Source organism: Lissotriton vulgaris, unplaced genomic scaffold (assembly GCF_964263255.1).
Source record: "Lissotriton vulgaris unplaced genomic scaffold, aLisVul1.2 SCAFFOLD_1827, whole genome shotgun sequence".
Taxonomy (NCBI): Eukaryota; Metazoa; Chordata; class Amphibia; order Caudata; family Salamandridae; genus Lissotriton; species Lissotriton vulgaris.
In genome coordinates this window covers 227,648-247,170 of record NW_028243189.1, presented here as the reverse complement: position 1 = coordinate 247,170, position 19,523 = coordinate 227,648, and the positions used below count along the sequence as shown (strand labels likewise).

Below are 19,523 nucleotides of genomic sequence, written 5' to 3'. Positions count from 1 at the left end.
TAATTTAACAAACATATTATCAGAATCCAGCAATATTCTAACTATATTTAATTAATCTGCAATACACTCATTGAAACAGGGTACTAGTGCAGGGTTAGGAGGAAGTGTGCTTACGCAGTATCAACATGAATGTTAATTTACACTGTCGAGCCTTCAGCCTATGCTCACTTCAGTGGGATGGCGGAACAATCAAAGACTTTAACATGGGCCATGCAGATCGAAGGATAAGTCATCATTGATCTGCAAACTACAGTGCGCAAAAGGCCGGTGTGTGTCCAGTCCAACTGCACAGTATGCCACCTGCTTAAGAATTTTTACATATAGGAAAGGAGCAACACTTTATTAGAACCATTTTTCTTAGACAATAAAGAAATCAAGTTGTCAATGTATAAAATAAAAAACTGAGATGCAAAGGTGCATTCTTGCCAATGCCCCAATCACATTGCATCTGTGAACTCATTGTATTATGTGATTCTGGCTTCGTAATGTGCTGTATTTGACCCACAAATCTAATCAATTTCCACCATTTTCATATCACAAATGTCATTGTCAAAGTTGCTGAAGTAGTCCACAAATTGAAAGGAAAGTAGATTTTGCCCTACTGGTGAGACTCTTTCTAGCCAGTAGGTTTAGTACTGGTGCCCCATGAAATATGGACATACCCCAAATGAAAGAGTATTTGATTCAATGACAAAGCCTCAGCCTCTGAGCCCCCTTTCTCTAAATGCCTAAGGAGTATTCTTTCTGGGAACTCAACAGGGCTAAGTTATAGTAATTGCAGGTACCTCTTTAATAAACTATTCATAACTGTATAATGTCTAATTGTAGCACACTACTTGGAAAGACCAGAGACATCTCACAAAGGACAACTCCTTTGTGATGTCAGAGCACTCTTAGATAATCTATACAACCAGCAGTATACAAACAGGCGAATAATGTCCCAATGCAATGGCTTCTTCATCAGCTTCCCTTACACACAGACAGTCTGTTTCATGAAGCATATACTTCACAGTGAAACAAGTACAGCACAGGATGGAAATAGATGCAAATTAGAAATCTCCTTTCACCTAGTTTGAGCATTAGCATTTTACCTTTTATAAAAGTGCAAAAACTAGCAATTTATTTCAAAGACATATTTCCACTAATCAACCACTTGTTGATATGTTTAATTGAATTAAGAGTGTTTTATCTTTTACATGAGAGTGGACAGTAAATATATTGTCACAAATTGAGCATCCCGAAAAAGTTGGTATTTAGAAAATACTTCACAATGTGTGTAAAATCCATCGAAAATATGGAAGGAGATGTTTGCTTTGTTGCCCAAAAATAAACTCAAACTTCTTAAAAGACATGGTAGCATACCAGCTTATCAAAAGTTGGTTAATTTAATAAAATGTCAAATATTTCTGGCACTACAATGGAATAAGATACGTAGAAATTCACATTTCACATCAGCTCTTAATGTAGCTCGGTCTCAAAGATGTATTTATTTATTCAAGAATGTTTCTATAGTGCAACCACCACCCTGCTAGAGTCTCTTGCAATGGTCTTTTTAAATTCAATACAGCTATCGAATAATGAAAAAATTTAAAATAGCAGTGCAGTGCACCTGTGTCAGAATTAAAGCATCAACCCACATGATACATTACATAAAATTAAATTAACATAAATATTCTTGTTGACATCCTTGGTAGATAGCCCACAAATATGATAGATCAGCCTTTATGTAGGAAGATATTGGTCTAAACAAATGTTTCTCCTAGACTTAAGCCATCAATTAGTCATGGTTTATATTTTAACATGTGTTAAAATCTGATGCACATTTAATGAAATGCTCTTACAACTATTAGTTTACCTATTGTAATGCTTCAAACCCTGACCCCCAACTGCTCACATCCTGTTGCTGAGTGTCTTATTAAAGAACGGGGGAAGGTGTAATCTCTATTCAAAGTGACACACTTTAGAGGTTTCAATAAGATGTGAGTAGATGTTTGATGCTTATGTCCTTCTTTATTGTGCCTGTTACCTGTCCACCTTTTCCCACCTACTCCTTCAGTCTTAAAATAAACAAAAATCATCTTAAACGTTCTAACAGGAAATAGACATGTAAATTACGTGACAACAAATCTACTTCATTGGAAAGTCACATTTGTTGAGAGAAAAGCAAATAAGTGTTGGGAAAATGCACTCCTGATTCACAATGTTTTGGTTGCCACATTTTTGCATATGGAGATGTCACTTATAAATGAGTGCAAACAAAACAGGTGATGGACAGAATGTGGATCAATGTCACACATTCAACCCAGTCCAAAGATCTGGGCCCAAATCCATCGTTTTTTTGCACTCCACACCACCCTGGGTTAGACAATGGCGATATGCAAATCAGCTCTGACCCTGTGCCCCATGGGAACAGTCCAGTCCGAACTACAAAAGCCATGTCCTTCCCAGAACGGAATCAAGCATCCGAGGACCGGACCGGTTTCGAGGTAACACCTCTCATCAGCCCGGCTAGCTTGACTCCAGTGGTGTGGAGTGCCTGGGACCCACGTCTGAGCATCCCCAGCGCACTTATGGCGGCAATTGCAAACAAAACAGGTGATGGACAGAATGTGGATCAATGTCACACATTCAACCCAGTCCAAAGATCTGGGCCCAAATCCATCGTTTTTTTGCACTCCACACCACCCTGGGTTAGACAATGGCGATATGCAAATCAGCTCTGACCCTGTGCCCCATGGGAACAGTCCAGTCCGAACTACAAAAGCCATGTCCTTCCCAGAACGGAATCAAGCATCCGAGGACCGGACCGGTTTCGAGGTAACACCTCTCATCAGCCCGGCTAGCTTGACTCCAGTGGTGTGGAGTGCCTGGGACCCACGTCTGAGCATCCCCAGCGCACTTATGGCGGCAATTGCAAACAAAACAGGTGATGGACAGAATGTGGATCAATGTCACACATTCAACCCAGTCCAAAGATCTGGGCCCAAATCCATCGTTTTTTTGCACTCCACACCACCCTGGGTTAGACAATGGCGATATGCAAATCAGCTCTGACCCTGTGCCCCATGGGAACAGTCCAGTCCGAACTACAAAAGCCATGTCCTTCCCAGAACGGAATCAAGCATCCGAGGACCGGACCGGTTTCGAGGTAACACCTCTCATCAGCCCGGCTAGCTTGACTCCAGTGGTGTGGAGTGCCTGGGACCCACGTCTGAGCATCCCCAGCGCACTTATGGCGGCAATTGCAAACAAAACAGGTGATGGACAGAATGTGGATCAATGTCACACATTCAACCCAGTCCAAAGATCTGGGCCCAAATCCATCGTTTTTTTGCACTCCACACCACCCTGGGTTAGACAATGGCGATATGCAAATCAGCTCTGACCCTGTGCCCCATGGGAACAGTCCAGTCCGAACTACAAAAGCCATGTCCTTCCCAGAACGGAATCAAGCATCCGAGGACCGGACCGGTTTCGAGGTAACACCTCTCATCAGCCCGGCTAGCTTGACTCCAGTGGTGTGGAGTGCCTGGGACCCACGTCTGAGCATCCCCAGCGCACTTATGGCGGCAATTGCAAACAAAACAGGTGATGGACAGAATGTGGATCAATGTCACACATTCAACCCAGTCCAAAGATCTGGGCCCAAATCCATCGTTTTTTTGCACTCCACACCACCCTGGGTTAGACAATGGCGATATGCAAATCAGCTCTGACCCTGTGCCCCATGGGAACAGTCCAGTCCGAACTACAAAAGCCATGTCCTTCCCAGAACGGAATCAAGCATCCGAGGACCGGACCGGTTTCGAGGTAACACCTCTCATCAGCCCGGCTAGCTTGACTCCAGTGGTGTGGAGTGCCTGGGACCCACGTCTGAGCACCCCCAGCGCACTTATGGCGGCAATTGCAAACAAAACAGGTGATGGACAGAATGTGGATCAATGTCACACATTCAACCCAGTCCAAAGATCTGGGCCCAAATCCATCGTTTTTTTGCACTCCACACCACCCTGGGTTAGACAATGGCGATATGCAAATCAGCTCTGACCCTGTGCCCCATGGGAACAGTCCAGTCCGAACTACAAAAGCCATGTCCTTCCCAGAACGGAATCAAGCATCCGAGGACCGGACCGGTTTCGAGGTAACACCTCTCATCAGCCCGGCTAGCTTGACTCCAGTGGTGTGGAGTGCCTGGGACCCACGTCTGAGCATCCCCAGCGCACTTATGGCGGCAATTGCAAACAAAACAGGTGATGGACAGAATGTGGATCAATGTCACACATTCAACCCAGTCCAAAGATCTGGGCCCAAATCCATCGTTTTTTTGCACTCCACACCACCCTGGGTTAGACAATGGCGATATGCAAATCAGCTCTGACCCTGTGCCCCATGGGAACAGTCCAGTCCGAACTACAAAAGCCATGTCCTTCCCAGAACGGAATCAAGCATCCGAGGACCGGACCGGTTTCGAGGTAACACCTCTCATCAGCCCGGCTAGCTTGACTCCAGTGGTGTGGAGTGCCTGGGACCCACGTCTGAGCATCCCCAGCGCACTTATGGCGGCAATTGCAAACAAAACAGGTGATGGACAGAATGTGGATCAATGTCACACATTCAACCCAGTCCAAAGATCTGGGCCCAAATCCATCGTTTTTTTGCACTCCACACCACCCTGGGTTAGACAATGGCGATATGCAAATCAGCTCTGACCCTGTGCCCCATGGGAACAGTCCAGTCCGAACTACAAAAGCCATGTCCTTCCCAGAACGGAATCAAGCATCCGAGGACCGGACCGGTTTCGAGGTAACACCTCTCATCAGCCCGGCTAGCTTGACTCCAGTGGTGTGGAGTGCCTGGGACCCACGTCTGAGCATCCCCAGCACACTTATGGCGGCAATTGCAAACAAAACAGGTGATGGACAGAATGTGGATCAATGTCACACATTCAACCCAGTCCAAAGATCTGGGCCCAAATCCATCGTTTTTTTGCACTCCACACCACCCTGGGTTAGACAATGGCGATATGCAAATCAGCTCTGACCCTGTGCCCCATGGGAACAGTCCAGTCCGAACTACAAAAGCCATGTCCTTCCCAGAACGGAATCAAGCATCCGAGGACCGGACCGGTTTCGAGGTAACACCTCTCATCAGCCCGGCTAGCTTGACTCCAGTGGTGTGGAGTGCCTGGGACCCACGTCTGAGCATCCCCAGCGCACTTATGGCGGCAATTGCAAACAAAACAGGTGATGGACAGAATGTGGATCAATGTCACACATTCAACCCAGTCCAAAGATCTGGGCCCAAATCCATCGTTTTTTTGCACTCCACACCACCCTGGGTTAGACAATGGCGATATGCAAATCAGCTCTGACCCTGTGCCCCATGGGAACAGTCCAGTCCGAACTACAAAAGCCATGTCCTTCCCAGAACGGAATCAAGCATCCGAGGACCGGACCGGTTTCGAGGTAACACCTCTCATCAGCCCGGCTAGCTTGACTCCAGTGGTGTGGAGTGCCTGGGACCCACGTCTGAGCATCCCCAGCGCACTTATGGCGGCAATTGCAAACAAAACAGGTGATGGACAGAATGTGGATCAATGTCACACATTCAACCCAGTCCAAAGATCTGGGCCCAAATCCATCGTTTTTTTGCACTCCACACCACCCTGGGTTAGACAATGGCGATATGCAAATCAGCTCTGACCCTGTGCCCCATGGGAACAGTCCAGTCCGAACTACAAAAGCCATGTCCTTCCCAGAACGGAATCAAGCATCCGAGGACCGGACCGGTTTCGAGGTAACACCTCTCATCAGCCCGGCTAGCTTGACTCCAGTGGTGTGGAGTGCCTGGGACCCACGTCTGAGCATCCCCAGCGCACTTATGGCGGCAATTGCAAACAAAACAGGTGATGGACAGAATGTGGATCAATGTCACACATTCAACCCAGTCCAAAGATCTGGGCCCAAATCCATCGTTTTTTTGCACTCCACACCACCCTGGGTTAGACAATGGCGATATGCAAATCAGCTCTGACCCTGTGCCCCATGGGAACAGTCCAGTCCGAACTACAAAAGCCCTAAGTGCGCTGGGGATGCCCAGACGTGGGTCCCAGGCACTCCACACCACTGGAGTCAAGCTAGCCGGGCTGATGAGAGGTGTTACCTCGAAACCGGTCCGGTCCTCGGATGCTTGATTCCGTTCTGGGAAGGACATGGCTTTTGTAGTTCGGACTGGACTGTTCCCATGGGGCACAGGGTCAGAGCTGATTTGCATATCGCCATTGTCTAACCCAGGGTGGTGTGGAGTGCAAAAAAACGATGGATTTGGGCCCAGATCTTTGGACTGGGGTGAGTGTGTGACATTGATCCACATTCGGTCCATCATCTGTTGTGTTTGCATATTCCGCCCTAAGTGCGCTGGGGATGCCCAGACGTGGGTCCCAGGCACTCCACACCACTGGAGTCAAGCTAGCCGGGCTGATGAGAGGTGTTACCTCGAAACCGGTCCGGTCCTCGGATGCTTGATTCCGTTCTGGGAAGGACATGGCTTTTGTAGTTCGGACTGGACTGTTCCCATGGGGCACAGGGTCAGAGCTGATTTGCATATCGCCATTGTCTAACCCAGGGTGGTGTGGAGTGCAAAAAAACGATGGATTTGGGCCCAGATCTTTGGACTGGGGTGAGTGTGTGACATTGATCCACATTCGGTCCATCATCTGTTGTGTTTGCATATTCCGCCCTAAGTGCGCTGGGGATGCCCAGACGTGGGTCCCAGGCACTCCACACCACTGGAGTCAAGCTAGCCGGGCTGATGAGAGGTGTTACCTCGAAACCGGTCCGGTCCTCGGATGCTTGATTCCGTTCTGGGAAGGACATGGCTTTTGTAGTTCGGACTGGACTGTTCCCATGGGGCACAGGGTCAGAGCTGATTTGCATATCGCCATTGTCTAACCCAGGGTGGTGTGGAGTGCAAAAAAACGATGGATTTGGGCCCAGATCTTTGGACTGGGGTGAGTGTGTGACATTGATCCACATTCGGTCCATCATCTGTTGTGTTTGCATATTCCGCCCTAAGTGCGCTGGGGATGCCCAGACGTGGGTCCCAGGCACTCCACACCACTGGAGTCAAGCTAGCCGGGCTGATGAGAGGTGTTACCTCGAAACCGGTCCGGTCCTCGGATGCTTGATTCCGTTCTGGGAAGGACATGGCTTTTGTAGTTCGGACTGGACTGTTCCCATGGGGCACAGGGTCAGAGCTGATTTGCATATCGCCATTGTCTAACCCAGGGTGGTGTGGAGTGCAAAAAAACGATGGATTTGGGCCCAGATCTTTGGACTGGGGTGAGTGTGTGACATTGATCCACATTCGGTCCATCATCTGTTGTGTTTGCATATTCCGCCCTAAGTGCGCTGGGGATGCCCAGACGTGGGTCCCAGGCACTCCACACCACTGGAGTCAAGCTAGCCGGGCTGATGAGAGGTGTTACCTCGAAACCGGTCCGGTCCTCGGATGCTTGATTCCGTTCTGGGAAGGACATGGCTTTTGTAGTTCGGACTGGACTGTTCCCATGGGGCACAGGGTCAGAGCTGATTTGCATATCGCCATTGTCTAACCCAGGGTGGTGTGGAGTGCAAAAAAACGATGGATTTGGGCCCAGATCTTTGGACTGGGGTGAGTGTGTGACATTGATCCACATTCGGTCCATCATCTGTTGTGTTTGCATATTCCGCCCTAAGTGCGCTGGGGATGCCCAGACGTGGGTCCCAGGCACTCCACACCACTGGAGTCAAGCTAGCCGGGCTGATGAGAGGTGTTACCTCGAAACCGGTCCGGTCCTCGGATGCTTGATTCCGTTCTGGGAAGGACATGGCTTTTGTAGTTCGGACTGGACTGTTCCCATGGGGCACAGGGTCAGAGCTGATTTGCATATCGCCATTGTCTAACCCAGGGTGGTGTGGAGTGCAAAAAAACGATGGATTTGGGCCCAGATCTTTGGACTGGGGTGAGTGTGTGACATTGATCCACATTCGGTCCATCATCTGTTGTGTTTGCATATTCCGCCCTAAGTGCGCTGGGGATGCCCAGACGTGGGTCCCAGGCACTCCACACCACTGGAGTCAAGCTAGCCGGGCTGATGAGAGGTGTTACCTCGAAACCGGTCCGGTCCTCGGATGCTTGATTCCGTTCTGGGAAGGACATGGCTTTTGTAGTTCGGACTGGACTGTTCCCATGGGGCACAGGGTCAGAGCTGATTTGCATATCGCCATTGTCTAACCCAGGGTGGTGTGGAGTGCAAAAAAACGATGGATTTGGGCCCAGATCTTTGGACTGGGGTGAGTGTGTGACATTGATCCACATTCGGTCCATCATCTGTTGTGTTTGCATATTCCGCCCTAAGTGCGCTGGGGATGCCCAGACGTGGGTCCCAGGCACTCCACACCACTGGAGTCAAGCTAGCCGGGCTGATGAGAGGTGTTACCTCGAAACCGGTCCGGTCCTCGGATGCTTGATTCCGTTCTGGGAAGGACATGGCTTTTGTAGTTCGGACTGGACTGTTCCCATGGGGCACAGGGTCAGAGCTGATTTGCATATCGCCATTGTCTAACCCAGGGTGGTGTGGAGTGCAAAAAAACGATGGATTTGGGCCCAGATCTTTGGACTGGGGTGAGTGTGTGACATTGATCCACATTCGGTCCATCATCTGTTGTGTTTACTTATAAATGAGTATCATCTGCCACTTCTGAAAATGTTTCTGCGGTCTTTGTTGTCTTTGTTGTCTAGGTGTGTGTGTGTGCCTAGCGGAAAGTCAGGCCAGATTGGGATAAAAATGAGGCCAACAACCGCAAAGTCATAGCTTTGTTCTAATTCAAAAACATTTGCAATAACTATACCCCACTTTCCATATGTCTATATGTATAACTAAGTGTGCAAACATACAGAGCATCTAGAACCTCCACGTTTCATGGCAGTGTAGGCCAAAGGATGTATTTATATGAAAAACATTTTACTGGTGTCCAAAAAACTGTTTGACAAACTTTATGTATCCCTAATCCCAAATTAAATTTAGTGTCTTTGATTAAAAAAAATCTTTATTTTAAAATAAATAGCTCAATAGAAACAGTATCATCATCCAGCAGTTGTACCACTGTCTATTGGAAGTGGAAAAGCATCATTTTGTATACATGTTTCAAATATATAATTTTTGTTAAAAACCCCACGTCAGTTCAAATATTAATTCAATCTGACATTGTCTTTTTAATTTACAGCACAAAAGCAGAAGCAGGTAAGACATTGTATAGTATACTTTCTAAGATGGGGTAAATTTGGTGGTAGAATTATTCATGAAAATTCATAAAGATTCAAAGGATGCCTTTTTAACCTTCTTCATACAATGTGTAATATAATGCAAAAGGAGATTAGATTTTGACATCACTTCCAACTGCAGACTTACACCAAAATATTGATTTGAATGTCTCCACCCTCTGAGATCAGAGAGTGTACGTTCCTACTAATAACTTTCCATATATATTTAGAGGTCTCTGCCACTGGGGCAGAGATCTCTTTGATAAAAGGTAGGGGAAAATTATTGAAGGTTATTTCTTAAAAATGATTTTAAAATCTTTCAATGCAAACTACAAAGATAAAATAATTAAAAATAATAATTTATAACTTGATAACATATAATGTTACAGCATATTAGCTCGAACAAATCCATTTTCATCATATAATTTAAATACATTAATATATATTCATTTTGTAACTATTTGTTTTCACCAAAATAAAAACTCCTACCCTAACCAGCATTTTATTTTTTGTTAAATATTTAAGATATTAAATAAAAATAAATTTAATAAGGCAACGAAAAAATAATGGAACATTACATAATCCATTTTGCATATTTTTAGTACTAAATTATTTGTTTAATTAAGAAATGTAAATAATTTAATTAGTTTAACATTATTTCCCAGGGGTCGCTATTTTTAATCCTCTGCCTCCTTTGGTTTCTATGGAGTTTGTTACAGCACCAGTGATTGGTGATTTGAGGTAACTAGAAATAACGAAAGGTTGGGTTGAAATACATATAGACCAACCTGTGTTCTGGTCTTTTTTGGTAAGTACGTTTAGAAGTGAAGTTTGTGAATGGTAATGGTCTTAATCTTCTGTGGGTTTGTGTTTGTATTAGCATGTATCTGTCTAAATTATCTTTTTTTCTAAAACCCTCCTGTTTAGGAGCAGATATTTCCCATCTTCCAACCACTTCCCATGTTCAGAGATTTCTGCTTCATTGGCAGGGACCACCGCATAGAAAAGATCAGAGAGCCACAGGTGCAGGTCTTCACCTGTAAATAATTAATAGGATTTTGTAGTGTGTGAGTAGTACCACTGTAGTACTATCAAACATACTGCAAAACGTAGTTTGTGAGCAGGCGTCAGTATCATTAATGACTTGGAAGATGGTGGTCACCATAAATGGGACTCCAGAAGATCAGTGACCACAGCAGATTTTTACAATGTCCCCCAAAACCCCTTTCTTTGAGTTGAAAAATTATCAACACAGATTTTGGAGGGACTTCTGCGAACCTTTCAACTATTAGGCCTTTGTTTTTTATTTATGTTATTTATTTTGCTTTGTAGACATGTCCCTTCCATTCTTCAGGTTCAGACTTCATATATCTATAGTGATGACAATTTCAGTTAGTGCTCTCTTCACTGCTAAATAGTTAATTCATTCCATAATATGCAACCTTCAAATAACCGCCTTGTGAAGCAGAAATATCAAATCATCCTTTGCAATTGCATCACTAGATATATCCATTAATCCCTTATTATCTGCTAGGATAGGAGTCCTCAGAAACATTTTCTGTAAAGGTTTTTCCAAAATGTTTGCTGCAGTGCTTGTTAGTAAACATAATTATGCAGAAAACATGCATGGCTTGATACTGCCAAGGCTATCAGTGCCAAATCCACCAAATCTTTCTACAAATGTGTTAAAATATAAATGTCAATTCTTTTTTATTCAATTTGCCAATTACCAATTGTATTGTTCAGATGGAGCAAAAACCCATAAAACGAGTACAAAATTCATCTATTCAGTTTAGAATAGCTGTAACCTAACACAAGCACCAGTTGCCTTTCCCCTCTTTTACAATTGGGAATTTGTTAATTCTGCTGACTCTCTGTGGCAATGACACCGTATCTTTAAGCATCAATTAGAGATTGGTGTCACTTGGCCTGGGGAAGATGACATATAAAGAAGTTGACATCCAAGTACCCAATGCCCTTTAAAACTCTCACAGAGCTATCCACAATGTCATGCAAATTCAGATTGAGTTGCGTGACTGAGGTTGTGAATAAATGAATTTCAAATGTATTGTGTTGAAGAAAATATTTCATTTAGAATAATAAAAACATAGAGATAAAATTCAAGATGACCTTAACAATAATAAATGTTTTAATAAATAACTAATGACCAGCAACCCAGTCAATTAACATAAAAATATACAAATAAGTAGTAAGCAAATGATTCTACAAATAGATTATTCTATGATATCATGCTTTTAATTGTAGATGAAATAAGTGAAGTCCGAACATTTGGACAATTTCCCAATAAATTGATTGTCTTTTGAGCACTGTTTATTCTATGTCCCCTCAAACTGCCAATCGGTATCAGTTTTGATATATTAATCTACATTTATATATGATTGCAAATGTTGAGATCTTCCTGTCTGCTATTACTCATGAGGGTTTTCCATCAAGACCCTCCACTCTGACTGAGGAATCTTTGTGAGATCTGTTAGTGGAGGAAGGTTATTGTCTGCAATGATCTTTTCCGCAGCCACAATGCCTAATCTGGTTTTAGAACTGATAGCTTATCTGAGTTGCAATACCATTTGTTTTTTAGTGGGTTATTGTCAGTGGCAAAAACATTCACAGACAAAATTTAGAATAGCCCGTGCATGATTTTGGTCTTCCCCACATTCACTTTTAGGCTATCATCTAGGCTGTCATTTTGTAGATGTAATAGTTTAGATTAGAGACCTGCAGGAGTTTAAAAAAAAGATGACAGTATCATCTGCATATGTCAAATAGGTGATAGATATATGTCTAAGTTACTGAGAAAGACCATTTGTATTATCATGATATTGGTTTATATCTCATATACATAAGGAAAAAAGTAGGAGGGGGCTAAAAAGCATCATGTTTTAACCAATTGTACGTTATCATTTTCAGAGAGGGTGACCTCCCATTGAGCTGCCTTCTAAGCCAGGTTCCCTCATTTAGGGATATCAAAAAGTGTAATAATGAGTGATCAATTTCCCATTTTATAATTTATTCTCTAAATTCCAGTGGTTAAGCCCTTTTTTATAACCTATGTAATATGGTTGCACACAACATGATTTTCTTTTTAATGTACTATCCACCAATTAAGAATTAGCATCAATATTGTGTGGTGCACAGCATCTAGGCCAGAATCCGGATTTATTGAGAGGCGGTAAGTTCAGAATTTCAGCCATGACATGCAGATTGTTAATTAGAAATTTACCAAAAAGCTTTCCCTCCACATTGAGGAGGGCAATGAGATGATAGTTGTTGAGTTCACCAGCTCACCCTTCTTTGTACAGCAGACATATTAATGCCCCTTTGCATGAGTGAGGAATGTGGCTGAATCCAGAATTGTTAAGATTACATTTTGGAGCAATGTTCTCAAAAGATCTGTATCTGATTTTAAGACCGAAAGCCATTATGGCTTGCCACTGTAGACGCTCAAGCATTTCTAATCAAATAAGGGGTTTTCCACTTCTCATATGGTATGTAATGATCAGTTGCATTTTTGTAGGTGTTCCAACTATTGACCAAAATAGCTTCCCCTTCACACTATAGATGCGTCTAGGTTGTTTCTTATGAGTTTATTTGTATTTGTCTTATTTTCCTTTTACAGCATTTTTTTTTCTCCTTAATGTTATTGCCCGAACGCGGCCTTGCAGGGTTTTAAAGAGAGCTCTAAATTGTCTTCAGTATTCCCTTATGAATCTTGGGAGTTAGAATAGATGTGAATCTATCTTTAACTGTTAAGGCAATAGGCAAAGATCTGGAGTTAACATTAAACACACAATTTCTAAAATAGAAATATATTAAATTTTTCTCAAAAACACAAGCTTAGCCAGCACTTGCCTTGCAACTTGTGAATGTTACGCCTTTTTTCAAGGCAAGAACCATGGGTTTAGGGCAATAGAAAATCATTTTAAGGATCTCATTATAAGGTTTGATATGCGGCACAGAGATTTCTGATCAAGCTGTGTATCAAACCTGGTACCTACCCTTTAAAAATATCAAATTAATAGTTACCTGTACAATCATAAACTGTGGTCAACCCCTTTCTAATTAGGAGACATAATTCTCCAAGAAGCTAATAAGATCCCAAACATATCAATCAATCAATCAATCAATCAATCAGATTCAAAGAGTGCAGCTGTATCATCTGTGTGAGTCTTTAGGAGGTGGGGTAATGAATTGCCTGTTTTTCCATTGTTTGAAACTCTAAGTCTTGAGGTCATTCCTGACCTTACTCAGCTGAGGAATCTGTCTACCTCCACCCTCCTCCCAGTACAATTATTTTATAGAAGCCTAGATTACCATCCATACAAAAAGGGAGGAAAGGGGTTTTATAGAACACTTTGGTAAATAACTGGAATCCATCAAAGATCTCTTCTTGAGAAATAGAGTAGATATTTATTGAAGCACAGATAACAAACATGCAGCTCCTCATCTGGCCAGGCTCCAACTGTCTACAGCTGGAACGCTAGATCAACCAGGGTATGCAAGGAACATTGACAGTATTTTAGAAGTGACACAGAACTAATGAAGTAGGAAAACAGACTAAATATGAACAACATACAATGGTATTTACAACAAACACCTACAGTACTACCTCTCTGTAACCATAAGTAAAAATGGTGAAACTGCTGGGTGCTCAAGTAGGCTCACCACTGGAATTCTACAACAACAGACTCCATCTGTTGGATAATGTAGGGCATTTGATGGCTCCCGCCTTCAGATTCTTTAGTCAAATACATATGTAGTATAGTACAGTATCCTGAGAATCTGATTATTCTGTCTGACAGGTTTAATTTTCATTGCCACTCACACCACAAAACAAAGGGGTCAATAGGCTGAATGTAGCAAGATGGGAGAGTGCACACCCCTGGAAGGCAGTGAATTGTTTACTACTAACATGAGGTTCAGGAGTTGTCCTTCCGCCACGGTTAACCTCATCGGGGTCTTTAACTGTGTATAAGTGGGGATTAAGAGAAAATATAGCAAAACAAATGTCCTTCATTTAAAACAAATTTAAAGCAAGAAATTAGTCTGGACTACAAAATAACTGCTCATAATAGGAGCTCTGGATAAGCCTATTGAGCAAAAGAAATTACTGGTGAAGAAACACCTCTAAGATGAAGCAATCAGAAATTGACATTTTGACTGAAAGGCACACTTAGTATTATTACCATATTTCCCTACTTCAGAGCAATAAAGTTGCTGCGGCTAAATTCCCTATGTACAAGGCAGTGAAAACTTAGGTCACCACCCTTTGCTTATTTTGAAAGGGATTTCCTTTATTGCTCATTCCGACCAACCAGTATTTCCATTACTCCATCAGCCATCAGTGCAGCTACTCCAGCAGCCAGTATTGATCACGCCCCATCAGTGAGTTTTGGCTAGCCAATATCAATCAGTAGTTCCTTATCCATCATAGCCAATAATGTTCTTCCCTGAATAGCCAGTGCTTTAGAGCCATTGATCCTTAGCCTGTGATGGCCATACTCAAAGATCTCGAAGAAACAGCTGTCATTGCTGATGCAAACATTGCTAGTCTTGCTCATACGTCATCTACCAGTGAGCTAATACTACATCTGCCAGTAGTATATTATTCCAGATAGTATTGATCATCCCTCCATCAGCCAGTACTACTCATCTACCTGCCAGCAACATTCCCAGAACTCCAGCCAGCATCCTCCAGTATTGCTCATTCACCATCTGCAAGTATTCGCAATGCTTTGGCCAGAATTGCCTATCCCTCATCAGCCAGTATTACTTTTCTACTATCCATCAGTATTGACAATTCTTAACCGAGTATTGTTCATCCCCCATCAGCCAGTATTGTTCATCCACTATCCGCGAGTATCGCCAATACTCCAACCAGTATTACTGTAATGGTTATTCCCCAATCACCAATAATGTTCTTCCAAATTCAGCCAGTATTGCTCACCCTACATCAATGATCCTCAGGAAACTAAAATGACCTAACAAAAGACTAGTGCAGATCCTGCAGAAGCCATCGTAGCTGATATAAGCATATTGAAGTACTTTATAAATTCCCAAAAATGTAACACAAAATAACAGAAATTAAAACTCTCTCCATGGGTATATATAATGTCTAATTTACTAAGCTATTTGAATATGTAAGTGCACTTTAAACATAAAATCAGCAATGTTATGTGTACAACCATGTTTGTAATTCACAAACTGGATTTATAGGCATAAAAAGATTGAGGCACACATAATTTTCCAAGTGAGTAAATCTTCTCCTAAGAATTAGATGTGGAAATACACAGGCACATGCATCAAGAAAAGCTTTTGTGAGTCCTTAATTGCGATTATCAAGGAAACGCAATTAAGGACTCTCAAAAGCCTATGCTTGTAGGAATCGCTATTAAAATAGCGATTCCTAAAGATTCCTTAATTGCGAGTCATTAAGGAATGGCTTCCCATTCATTCCTATGGGCCTACAGGCCCACATGAATGAATGGGAAATTGTATGTGCAATTTGGGAGTACTCCCAAATTGCGCCTGCAATTTCAAGGGTGCAAAGGTGTCAAAATGACACCCTGTTGCACCCCGGAAATTGTGATGTACACCCATGTTGCGCACACACATGCCCTAAGGGCATGTGTGTGAGAAACCTGAAACCTTGAAAAATGCACTTTAATGCATTTTTTAAAGTTTTTGCAAAATACAGACCAGAGTAATTTCTCTGTATTTTGCGGCCCGCAAATATCGAATTTGCTATTTCTAGGTGCTTCTAGCATGGCATTTAAGGAATCGCAAATTGCGATTCCTTAAATGCAATTGCAATTTAAGTAATCGCAATAAATTGTAATTTCTTACATTGCAAGTGCCTAACACGGTAGCTGGGGGATGGGGGGGGTTGATGGATGACAATGAAGAAATCATTTTTAAAATAGGGAATAAAGAACGTACTTAACTGCTGCCCACACTCTTCTGCTCTGTGTCCTCTCTGTAGCACTCATGCTTGAAAGAAGCGTCAGAATTGGCTGGAGCTGCGTGAATTTGCACTACCATTGGGAATGGTAGTCTGTGCCAACCCGGCATCGCAGCTAGTTCCGAGACTGCTCAGTGCGCTTTGCCGGTTTGGCCTGCCTGAGATGGCCAGTCAAACCATCATGTGCATTGCCCACCATTCCCTCTCGTTACTGCCCTTGCGATGGCCCCAACACCAAGACTCACCCGCCCTTAGAATCAGAAAAATAAACTGTTTTATTTTCGTTTAATTTTTCAAGTTTTGAGACAGGCAGGGGGGGGCAAGCTAATCCGTCATAGCAGAGAAGCTGCAATTGGGAACAAGAAGAGGGGAATCTGGCAGAAAATTGCTGGGGTATAGGGCTTCTGACAGGAGAATCATATTTTCCCAAAAGACAAAAACAAATGTGTGCAACTGTACACTGTCCATATGAAATGGATACAGACCTGATTTCTCATGTTCGTAAACAAAAAATCACATATATCTTCTATCATTATTTACATGAATCTGTCTGTCAAGACAAGAAGTTGCATGTGTATTCCTAATAATCTTAGTAAATTCCCAAACGATCACGAGTTTCCACCAATAATAATAAGATGCTCAACTGAGTAAACTTCAATTTTTTTTTAACAACTCTCGCACCTTTAGTAGTTTTATGTAGAATTAATAATATTCTTCCAATGGAGATACATGTACAGGAAACTCTATCATGCTTAGTTTCTAGTTAAATTAAAATTAACAAATAGCAGGGAGAAGAGGCTACCTGTTACAGCTCATTTCTAATATTTAATAAATGTTGTTAAAGTAAATAGTAAGATATGACATGCCCCTTCTGCACACATGTTAGCAAACCAGGAGCAGAGTTGAGGACACAGCATTCATAGATGCTCTGCTGATATCTATGTTGTCATATGTGACTTTGGAACTCATTGACAATGTCATCAGTTGTGTCATCAATGGCAACATTGTTGGTGTTACAAAACGTGGGAAATAGTTGCTCTACTAAAATAGATGTAACCTCTTTATGGGAGTAGGAAATTTAAAAAAAACTTGAAAACAAAAAAGCTAAACTTTTCATGTAATTTAAGTGATATCATATGCTTCATGTAGATCTGTGAAAATTGTATTTTCTTACATGCTGTTCCCTTCTCAAATCAGGCCCAGTGCTGCATTAAGGCAAATTGGGTCAGTTGCCTTACTGTGCCACTACAAGATGTCACATGAGAATACGAGTTTATACAAAGAGGCATCAAATATTGCCTATTTGATATAAGAAAGGGAGCCCGAAAATATGAAAATACCATTTTGACTAAGTATCTAAGAATCCTTGCACTGGAACTGCTGAAATGTACAGAAATTGTAGTGGCTCAAATTAGACAGATATATCCTTGTTCTTCATTGGTTCAGTGTTGTGCATGGTATTGCTTCACTGATCACCAGGGAAGTGTGTTGATTGTGTGTCTCTTGTGCATGTGTAATGTAGATTCTTCTGTTTGATAAATAACTGTGCTTAACATGAAACAGATTTTGATTAATTTTAGTGAACCAAAAACCGACCATTTCTCCATCTTGTTCTTGTTATTTTCTCACTAGGGAAAAGAAAGTGAAGGAACATGCGGAGTTCAAAAAGACCAATATGGACAAAAGCAAGACCAAGCACAAGACAAACCACAGGACAAAGGCTATGGTCAGCAGCAAGGACAAGGAATCAGTCCTGGCAAGGGAAAAGACCAAGAAGCAGGCCAAGGCCATGGCCAGGAGTACGGGAAACAAGGAGCTCAAGGGACATGTTTCGGAGTAGCACAGGGAAAAGGTGAAGCAAAGGACCAGGGAAAAGACCAGGGATATGGTCAGGGAAAAGACCAGCCAAAAGACCAGGGATATGGTCAGGGAAAAGACCAGCCAAAAGACCAGGGATATGGTCACGGAAAAGATTTTGTAAAAGACATGGGGAAAGACCAAGGGAAAGACACAGGAAAAGGTCAGGGAAAAGATCAGGGAAAAGACCAGGAATATGGTCAGGGGAAAGCTGAAGAAAAAGAAGTAGGAGGCGGCAAAGCACAAGACCAGTGGCAAAGCTATGGAGAAAAACAAGGAAAGGGCCAAGCAGAGGACAAGCAAAAAGGTCAAGAATATGGAAAACAAGGACAGGGTCATGAAGAGAGCCAAGGACAGGGATATGATGGAAAGTGCCAGGGTAAAGACAAAGGACAAAAGCAGTGAAAGTAACAAAGAAAGCTTGTATTAAGGGAACACAACATGGACTACTGCAAATAAAAGCCTTAGTCTATTAAGGCTTGTTGTACAGAATCTGCATTCAACAAACATCTCTTCAATTAAAGAGCCTAAAACTATGCAATCAAGAATTAGGATTTGATATTTTTAAAATGTATACAGTTGCAGTGAATACTTTAAAATAAATGTATGAATCAATTATCACTTTGTCAGTGCATTCTGTGCAAAAAATAAATTTTCATTGAATTGTAAAATCACCCTTTCTACAATTATGTAGAACACTAGAGAAACAAATTGCATTGGATGGACTTAACTCCCTTTCAATAGTAGAGAGAACTGAGACTCATCAAAATCACATCCACACTGATGATTTTTTATCCATACACTGGTTGTGTTTGATCTATTGGGAAAGCAATGCTTCGAACAGAGAACTTGGAAATTAGTAAAATATCAATAGCTTACTCTATGAGGCCGCATTAAGCAAAGAGCCACCCTGCATGTTCCCTTTGGGTCAGTTCGAAATTTTGGAGCAGGATACATATTTCCACACTTCATAATATATGTCATACACTTAAAGTACTTTCTTGACCCTTGATTGTTGTGTTGAAGTTCTCCTGTTTCAGAAGGATAAAAATAAATAAATAAATGACAATCTCATATTGGCCTGAAAAGATAAAATCTGCAATAAGTCATTAGTTTATTGACTTTGTTTTGGCACTTCTGACCGAAGGTTTTTGCATCTGTTCAGGACTCTTAGCAACACTACCCACATTGTCTAGAAGCCTGGAATTAAATGGGAACACGCACAATTCCCAGGAGTAAGGGATGAAAGGGGCGTGCTGTTCTCAAACATGCTAGTGAAAACCTGTGCCTTCATCTTTTCAAGAAGGGATTTATTCCAGACTCTATCTCTACTACTCAGTGGAGCATCATGTGGAAAGGCCAACAGAAGCTGAAATGCCTTTAA

At 42.3% G+C, this 19,523-nt stretch overlaps 1 protein-coding gene across 1 annotated transcript; it reads left to right on the top strand.

Annotated features, from left to right (window-relative positions):
• Positions 1-935: 935 nt before the first annotated feature.
• On the top strand, positions 936-18,757 carry LOC147668680 (uncharacterized). Its single transcript, XM_086948524.1, has 3 exons — positions 936-1,020; positions 9,267-9,283; positions 17,915-18,757. The coding sequence occupies exons 1-3, from the start codon at positions 936-938 to the stop codon at positions 18,542-18,544; spliced, it is 732 nt and encodes a 243-aa protein (XP_086804650.1). The 3' UTR covers positions 18,545-18,757.
• The last annotated feature ends 766 nt before the right edge of the window (positions 18,758-19,523 follow it).

Coding starts and splice junctions, on each gene's coding strand:
- LOC147668680 (XM_086948524.1), top strand. CDS start 936: ATGTCCCAATGCAATGGCTTCTTCATCAGCTTCCCTTACACACAGACA.